The sequence below is a fragment of the Dunckerocampus dactyliophorus genome, chromosome 3 (genome assembly GCF_027744805.1).
Source record: "Dunckerocampus dactyliophorus isolate RoL2022-P2 chromosome 3, RoL_Ddac_1.1, whole genome shotgun sequence".
Lineage (NCBI taxonomy): Eukaryota > Metazoa > Chordata > Actinopteri > Syngnathiformes > Syngnathidae > Dunckerocampus > Dunckerocampus dactyliophorus.
In genome coordinates, this window is record NC_072821.1 from 38,063,905 (window position 1) to 38,073,232 (window position 9,328).

The 9,328-nt window shown below is 44.8% G+C and overlaps 1 protein-coding gene across 6 annotated transcripts in view; it reads right to left on the reverse strand.

Moving 5' to 3' along the window:
* The window catches only part of kif13ba (kinesin family member 13Ba), a 61,509-nt gene extending 59,224 nt beyond the window's left edge, over nt 1-2,285 (reverse strand). For 3 of the 6 annotated variants that reach the window (XM_054770536.1, XM_054770540.1, XM_054770538.1), the window contains exon 1: nt 1,208-1,763. In XM_054770536.1, coding sequence (XP_054626511.1) covers nt 1,208-1,277 — 70 coding nt within the window. In that variant the 5' untranslated portion in view covers nt 1,278-1,763. Of the gene's footprint in view, nt 1-1,207; nt 1,764-2,129 lie in introns of those variants that run through there. The other 3 variants (XM_054770534.1, XM_054770535.1, XM_054770539.1) reach the window with 3 other exon arrangements.
* Nucleotides 2,286-9,328: the final 7,043 nt, after the last annotated feature.

Consider the following 9,328-nt stretch of genomic DNA (forward strand, 5'->3'; position numbering starts at 1 on the left):
GTAGCTAGTTGGAAAATTACAAAAAAAGCAGTAATGGAAAAAACACCAGAAATTTTACAAGAATGAAGTCAAAATATTAAAAGTAAAAAGTCATAATGTAACTAGAAAAATGTCACAATTTCAGGAGAATAAATTGGTAATATTACTATGAGAAATATATGAGAAACAAAAATAAATGAGGTTGGCAAAAGTTCTAAAATTATGGGAATAAAATCAAAATATTATGGGAGTAAAGTCATAATATTGCAAAAAGACCATTTACCAATTATTTAAGAAGAAATATTTGGAAAATTAAAAAAAAAAAACAGATCGAAGTTGATCGTAATAATACACCTTTTTCACCTGATGACAAAGCTGAGATGCAGTTTTTTTTTTGGTTGTTTTTTTTTTTTTTTAAATATAACTTCTTAGCGTATCTGCACATGTTGCTTAAAAAATATCAAAGTGGCAAAGTTGCATCCTCTCATTTTTCACTATGTGGCCCTAGCTGGAAGTTCGGACACCCCTGCTCTAATATGACAGAACGTGTCGCTCTTCTCAACGACCAGTTAATGCTGTACATTTCTTACAACATAAATCAAAAAGCTCCGCACACAAACACTGAGTCAGAGTTTTGCAAAAGCTCCAATTTTAAGGACAGAAACTTTAGTTTGCATATGGACAAGAGGCCAAAACGCGTAGAAAAAGATCTAATATTGTACAATGTCCGTATTTGTGTGGCTCTGTCTGGCTTGTGACATAAGAAAACAAAAAGAAGCGACAGGAGAAAAGTTCACACGAGAGGATTACATGCACATGCGTTGTGGCCAATTATGCAAATTAGATAATGACGTCACCTAGCCCGAGGGGTGCCAAGACAAGCGGGTTCCACTGTACACGTTTCATGGCTAATACGTCTTCTCCTTTTAGAAGTTGAGGAGGTTAAAATCAAGGTTGTAAGGCGATGACAAGGGGGAGGAAGTGTGTGCCGTCATCTCTACATATGAGTTTGTGTGTCACCTACATTTAATGGGAACATCCTTGACCACTCCAAACAACCACATGCATGAATTACTGCAGCCAATAAGATGCACAACCACGCCGATGACAGCCTAACATCCTTGGGGGAGGTAATGATCATGCCACATTATGATCCAATCAATAATGCATCCTACAGGGCGGTGCCAATGTAAACCATTTTACAATTATCAAACGGAAGTGCCCTTACCTCTCCTGTTCATGGGCCGAACACGAACAGCCACTTTGACGTTGGAGTCGTCCAGGCTGGGCTCCCCCATGATGACTCCAGATCCCCAATCAAAATCTGCTTCTCGTCTTCACAACCATTCAAATGAATAAATACTAATAATAAGGAGAATAAAAATAGCCTGCTGTTCAGCTAGCTTCGCCCAGGTTGGCTCCATAGACCGGGCATGTCCACTGGTGGTGGTGGGGAAACCTCACAGTCTATCTTCTTCTGTTCATATTCCAGGTTAAATTAAATCCACAGAGGCTGACAATGAAAAGAGAAATGTAAAAAATGTAAGGCGATTTACTTGAATGCAAGTGACAGGCAAAAAATCAAACATGCTAGCCAGCTAATTTGCCAAACGAACTGTTGGAATGCGGTCATCATTGCTGCTCATTTGCTAACGGTTTCCACTCCGTAACATCTCCGGGCGGGAGCCGCTTTTTGGTCGACATGCCGAGCAGCAATCATCCCGGGGGAAGTCGCCGTTGAACGACACGTAAGGGCGGCGGAAAAAAAAGAGGAAAAAAAAAAACGCCCGGTGATGATCCACAGCCTTCCCAATGTCTGCCCACAGCGCCCACCTTCTGTGTCGCGCTAGGTTAACTTCCGCATTCGGACTTCCGGCCTTCATAATAAAAGCACTGGTAAGACGCATGCAAAACACAAATATTTAGTATTGACGTGCAGCTTTTACAACGCGACAAACTTTATGGAGCTTAACTTATTGTGTCGTCACTAAAACTCACTACGACTGACGCCTGGTAACATTGCAGTCGCACATAGTAGCACTATCTAAAGGCTAGCTAACTCAAATGTTTCGCTAAGCAAGTGGAAATTTGACCGAGAAATGTAAAGGATTTGCCCTGTAAGTGGTTAAATTAGGACTGTCAATACTCACCCGGCGTGGTTGTTTCTCCCAGCAGGCGTGTCAATTATCCACGGCTGACATCATTGACCGTGAACAAGTCACACTATTTTGAAAAAAAAGCCTCACTTTGCATGCTCGGAGACAGTAAAAAGAAAAACCAACACAAAAGATCAATAGTTTAAGTTTTAAAAACGTGATCTTGTTAGCAGCTGTGTATACCAAGAATCCGCCAGTCTCAAGTCACGCGATACTTCCGCTGTCATATGAATAAACGTGACACTTCCGGCTATTATGGCTTTCAAAATAAAGTCACACTTGACTAACGGTGCATTAAAAGTCACCAAAACAACAGTGACACACAACATAGGTTGTAATTTATATCCTCTATTTCATATGTGTAATAAACTGGATACATTAAGTGCATTTTATTTGCAGCATTTGAATGACAATCATTGCTTTTGTGATGGAAATATTATATACATGTTTGCACAGTGGCCCTGATGTTATATGTGGATACGCAGGAAATGCAAATCATAGCTGGAATGCATTCATTCACCACGACACGCGTCGGCCATATTAAAACTGTGCATTTGCTGACATCTGTCTGTTAGACACAGAACTGCAGGTACAGTAGAATAGAATAAAGATAAGCACAGAAGGAGGCTGTCATCCTGCAATGGGAACATTCAATTTCACAGGACCGTTGCAGCTCACAAGAATATTTATCAGTGTGAAAATAAAAAAAAACAATTGAAAATCCTGTATGCTGTCCTAATGGAGAATTTTGAAGGAAAAAAATCATTTTGGAATAAGGTTGTCACATAACAAAATGTAGAAATTGTGCATTAAATTATTAAAAAAAATGAAAAATATGAATAAAATAATTTATTATTTAATTTGTGGTATTTATTTTTGTATGGTTAAAATGCTAGCTTTATATTAATTTATTGTTTGTATGGTTGTAGTTTCTGGAGAGGTCAGCCACCTATTAAACACTAGATGCCGCTGTTATGCAAGAAAAAACAACATTCGCTTTTCTGACAATGTTTTCATGTTGTGCTTGTAATTTGTGTACAACTACAATGCATCGCACAGTTTTTCAAACTGCAGCCACAATACACTTTTAATACAATTAACACCTCTGACGGTGCCAATCAATGTGTCCAATGTGTATATAGAGCACAGGTGAGAAACGCAAGGCCCAGGGGCCGGATTCGTCCCACTGTGTAATTTAATGTGGCCCGCTAAAGCCTGGTAATAATGCACGTCAAAAAGACACTTATTTTATTTTATTATTTAAAATATATCTGTACATATTATTATTATTTTTAACTCTTTTAATATAGTCATATTTTTTCATTTTATTTATTGTTTAACATTATTGTAAAAAATAAATTATATATATTTATTTTTTTAACTTATATTAAAAAATATATATATAATAAATATGTATTTACATTTTTAATTTTTTTAAAAAGCAAAAACAAACCAAATGTGTTTGTTATAAATTTTGACAGAGCAATTCTTATTGTTTGTTGTCAAATGTAATTATAAATGATAAATTATGATTTTATATTATTGATTAATGAATAATTCATATAATAATTATTATTTATTGTAAATACAATTATTAGAATTATACAATATACATGACACAAGTGGCCCTCTGAGGGTAACCATGACTGCCACGTGGCCCACAGTAAAAGCCAGTTTGACGCCCCTGACACCGACGTCATCAAGGACGAGGAGAGCCAGAAATAGCGACCACCGTGAGCCGCTGAGTTAAAACGGTAGCGTTGGGGCTCCACAGGTGTGTTTACCGCCCTCCGAGCTGCTTATTAATTGAAGGTAAATGTTTGCAGAAGGAGGCCTGTGTGAGATTCAAAGACTCCCACGGGGATTTTCCTGCGCAAAGGCCAGCGGCATTTGAAGAACGCTAAAAGAAAGAGCGCCTACGTGGTTTTTATTATTGCTTTGGAATTAGCGACCTCCTGTGATGGGGTGAAGAGGAAATTAGCCTCCTTTTATCTCCCGCAGACACACACAGTACGCACGTTAAATACGTGTCCCAGGAGGAGAGGTCAGAGGTCATACAGAAGATTAAAAAAATGAATGTCTCCAACCTCCAAATTGCATCAGTGTAGGAAAGTTTGGAACACAACCTGGAATGCCCCCCCATTTTGTTTGCAATTCAAAACAATCATAGAATATAATAATATTATATTATGAATAATAATGAATGAATAATAATATAATATTAAATCATAGAACACAAAATAGTCCGTTCCAGGGTCAAACTAAATCCTTGATAATATCTACAGGAAATATTTTATTACTCGCATAAAAATGTCATGTCTTTTTCTTTTTGAGCATTGTTAACTGTCATACAAGTGTAAAAATAAGTCAACTTAGAGAGAAATTCACTTTTATTTTCAAGTCCAACCCCCTGGATAGCTTTGACCGTGTATTCTGGTAATCGGGGCTCTGCTGTTTGCGGATGGTGTGTTCCTGTTGCCTTCATCGGGCCGTGATCCTCAGCTCTCGCTGGATTGGTATGAAGCGGCCAGAACGGTCATCGGTGCCTGCAAGTCCGAGTCCATGGTTGTCCCCTGGAAAAGGCGTCTGCAGTGTTGTGGACTCTGCACCCGTCCGTCGTGGCGAGGAGGGACCTGAGCAAAGGCAAAGTTCCCAATTTACCAGTCATTCTACATTCCTACCTTTCCTACTGTCAGGAGTGGCGGATGCCACAGCAAGAAAAATAGGATCCCAACGCAAGACGAGGGCAACTTCTTAATACAAAAATAAGGTTTAATAACTAAAAGGTGTCCAAACAGGCAAAGTACAAACAAAGGAAAATCCACTACGGGTAAGAAACACAAAACACTGACAGCAGAAGGCTGTCAGGAAAAAACTAGAAGTAACAACAAAAAACACTGAAGGCAAACCAACAGGAAAACACTAAGTACAGAGCAGGTAAATGCAAGCAAAGGTAATGAGCCAGAGAGCAGGGCAAGGGTAGTGGAGCCGGACTGAGCGGGAGCAAGGAACAGGAGGTCAGGGAGTACAATCTGGCAAGGATCAGATGCTGCTGCCTTGCTTAAGAGGAGTCCAGATTGCTGATTGCCCGCAGGTGCGCTCCGTCTGAGGTGCACTGTGGACAAATGGCAGACAGGCGGCAGCAGAGCGACAAGCAAAGCGTGACAGTATGTCCCCCCCCCTCATAAAATGCCTCCTGGCGGATTACCTGGCTTATTAGGATGGAGATGGTGGAAGTCGCTTATGAGTGACGGGTCCAAGATAAGGGAGCGGGAGACCCAAGAACGCTCCTCAGGGCCGTAACCCTCCCAGTTGACCAGGTACTGGAACCCTCTGCCCCTCCTTCGGGAGTCCAAGATAGCCTTCACCGTGTATGCTGGATGGCCATCAATCAGGCGCGGCGGAGGAGGCGACTCGACCGGGGGGCACAGGTGACTGGAGGACACAGGCTTGAGGCAGGAGACATGGAATACCGGGTGTACCTTGAGTGCTGGTGGTAGTTTAAGTCTGACGGAAGAGGGACTGATGATGGAGTCAATTTGGTATGGTCCCACAAATCTGGGTGTTAGCTTCCGGCTGGTTCCGGCCAGTGGTAAGTCCCTGGATGACAACCAGACTTCCAGACCGACCTGGTAGACGGGTGCCGGAATTCTGTGGCGGTCGGCCAGGCGTCGATTTCGCTCCGCCGTGTGGTTCAGTGAGGCTACCGTCTCTCGCCATACTCTTCGGGCGTGGCGAAGGTGGATCTGGACCGATGGTACTGACACTTCCGCCTCCTGAGACGGAAAAAGAGGAGGCTGGTATCCATTAGCGACTTTAAAGGGTGACATACCTGTGGCCGAGCTGACAAGGGTGTTATGCGCGTACTCCACCCAGGGGAGGTGGATGGACCAGGATGACGGATGTCGGTGGCAGACGCAGCGTAAAGCGGCCTCGAGGTCCTGGTTGGCCCGCTCTGTCTGGCCGTTGGTTCGGCGGGTGATGACCGGATGATAGGCTCACCGATGCCCCGAGCATTTTGCAGAAGGACTTCCATACCTTGGAAGTGAATTGGGGTCCTCTGTTGGAAACAATATTGAGTGGAATGCCGTGGATGCTGAAGACATGTCTCACCAAGAGTCGAGCTGTGTCCAATGATGTAGGTAGTCCAGGTAATGTTATAAAATGTACCATCTTCGAAAACCGGTCAACAATGTTCAGAATGGTGGTGTTTCCTCTGGAAGAGGGTAGTCCAGTAACGAATTCCATTGCTATATGTGACCAGGGACGGGTCGGGATGGGCTGAGGTTGTAACAAACCCGCCGGAGGTCGATTCGATGACTTATTTCTGGCGCAGACAGAGCAGGCCGCGACGAACTCCTTCACATCCGCCGCCATGGAGGGCCACCAAAACCTCTGCGCCAATGCCAACTGAGTTTGTCTGGTTCCTGGGTGACAGGTAACTCTAGATGCGTGACCCCACTGTAATACGTCTGATCTCAATGTCTCTGGAAAAAACAATTTACCAGCCGGGCAACCCTCTGGTGACTCCTCCCCTTCCATTGCCTCCGACACCTTCTTCTCCACCTCCCACCGAACAGCGCCCAACACCTGGGCCACAGGTATGATGGTTTCAGGTGCTGTTCCCTCCTCCGTGGAGCTGAAGACTCTGGACAGGGCGTCAGGTTTAATATTGCGTGAACCGGGTCTGTAGGTGATGGAGAAATTGAAGCGTGTTAGGAACAGTGACCAATGGGCTTGTCGGGCATTAAGTCTCTGGGCGGTTCTGATGTAGGATAAGTTCTTGTGGTCAGTGATAACTATAAAAGGATGAACTGCGCCCTCCAGCCAATGCCGCCACTCCCGCAGCGCGAGAATGATTGCCAACAGCTCCCTGTTGCACACATCGTAGTTCCCTTCAGCCTCTGTGAGGCGACGCGAGAAGAAGGGATTCAGTTTCTGGTCGACCAGGGACTGCTGGGACAGCACGGCTCCCACTCCCGTATCAGAAGCATCAACCTCAACAGAAAATTGTAAATTAGGATCAGGATGTACCAGAACCGGAGCGGATGTAAACAAGGTTAAAAGCAGAATTAGCCTCTGGGGTCCATACAAACGGAATCTTAGGGGATGTAAGCGTAGTCAGAGGTCCTGCTTTGCTGCTGAAATTATGTATGAATCGCCTGTAGAAGTTGGCGAACCCGAGGAACCTCTGCAGGTGCTTCCTTGATTTAGGAGTATGCCACTCGACCACCGCCTGGATCTTGGCGGGATCGGCACGCAGTTGACCCTTCTCCACAAGGTACCCCAGAAATGGCACCGAAGTGACATGAAAGTCGCACTTCTCCGCTTTCACGTAGAGCCTATTCTCCATTAATCGCTGGAGAACTAGTCGGACATGAGTGGTGTGGTCTTGAAGGTTCCTGGAAAAGATAAGTATGTCATCCAGATATACGAAGCAGAATAGATTTATCATGTCGCTGAGGACGTTGTTAATGAGATTTTGGAACACCGCCGGGGTGTTAGTGACACCAAAAGGCATCACCAGATATTCGAAATGCCCCAGCGGTGTGTTAAACGCGGTCTTCCACTCATCTCCATTCTTAATGCGTACAAGATGATAGGCGTTGCGGAGATCTAATTTAGAAAAAAATGCATGCAGAGTGTAAGGCGGAGAAGGCAGAATCCATAAGCGGCAAGGAGTAACTATTGCGGACAGTAATGCTATTGAGCCCCCGGTAATCGATACAGGGCCGTAGAGATTTATCCTTTTTGGCAACAAAGAAAAAACCCGCCCCAAGTGGCGAGGAAGAAGGTTGAATAAGACCGGCTGCTAGGGAGGAGGATATGTATTCCTTGAGAGCTTTTTGTTCAGGAGCGGAAATGTTATACAATTTGGCGCTAGGAAAAGTGGCGTTAGGGAGTAACTCTATGGCACAGTCGTAAGGTCGACGAGGAGGAAGTGTTTGAGCGCGATCCTTGCTGAACACCTGCTTTAAGTCATGGTACTCGCTAGGAATTCTTGTAAGCTCTATTACTTCCTCTGGAGATATGGAAGGGGGAACATCGGATCTAGCCGAACGGAGGCAATTAGCGTGGCAAAATGGACTCCAACGGGAGACGTGCAACTTGTTCCAATCTATGAGTGGGTTGTGAAGCTTAAGCCAGGTTAGCCCCAGAACTAGTGGCGCGGACTGGGAGGACATGACGTAAAAACTAATGGTCTCGGAATGGTTACCGGAGAGATGTAGCATAAGCGGTTCGGTTTGGTGTGTAATGGCCGCCAGGAAGCGCCTATCCAAAGACAAGACCTCTTTAGTAGCAGGTAACTTAATCATACTTACAGTATATTGTGTTTGAGAACAAACGCTGTGTCCAAGAAACAGTCATCACCGCCCGAGTCAATAAGGGTGGCTATGTTAATACTTCTACCCCTATTTATGACTACTCCTTTGATTTGGAGTCTCTTGAAGGGACCCTCCTCAGCTGTAGTGGCTGAATTCTGGGTATACTCACAGCTACCCATGGCTGAATTGTCCTCAGGAACCGGTTGGTTGCTCCTGGATCTAGGCTTGAGTTCTGCTGATGATCCAGGAGTCGATCCCTGGTGACGAGGAGGTCGGATGGGGCATTGGAGGAGTCGATGCCCCGGATTACCGCAGTAGAGGCAGAGGTCCAGCTTGCGACGACGTGCTCTTTCCTCGGCGGCGAGGCGGCGTCCTCCAAGCTGCATGGGAACCTCTGGCAGTGCGGCCACGGCGTCCCCGGTCCTGGTTTCGAGCGTCTGTCCCTCAGGAGGTGGTAGTGGTATCCTCGTAGGAATCGACACCCTGCCGTAGTATCCCTCCTTGGTGTACTCTCTCACTCTCTCCTTTATACGGTTATCTAGCTCAATGCCTAAGTTTATAAGGCCGTCGAGGGAAGTAGTGTTGTCTTTGGCCACTAACTCATCTTTAATATGTACATCGAGTGCTTTGCGAAAAATACTTCGGAGGACGGTATCGGGATACCCACTCTCCACAGCAAGCACTCGGAAATCAATAGAAAAGTCCGCCACCGAGCGTCCTTTCTGCTTCATATCTAGTAGTTGACTAGCCGCTTCCATTCCCCGAATGGGATGATGAAACACTCGTCTGATTTCTTCAAAAAACATAGGTAAGGAGGTGCGTATGACAGGCATAGATGTGCTGGCGGCCATAGCCCACGTAGCGGCT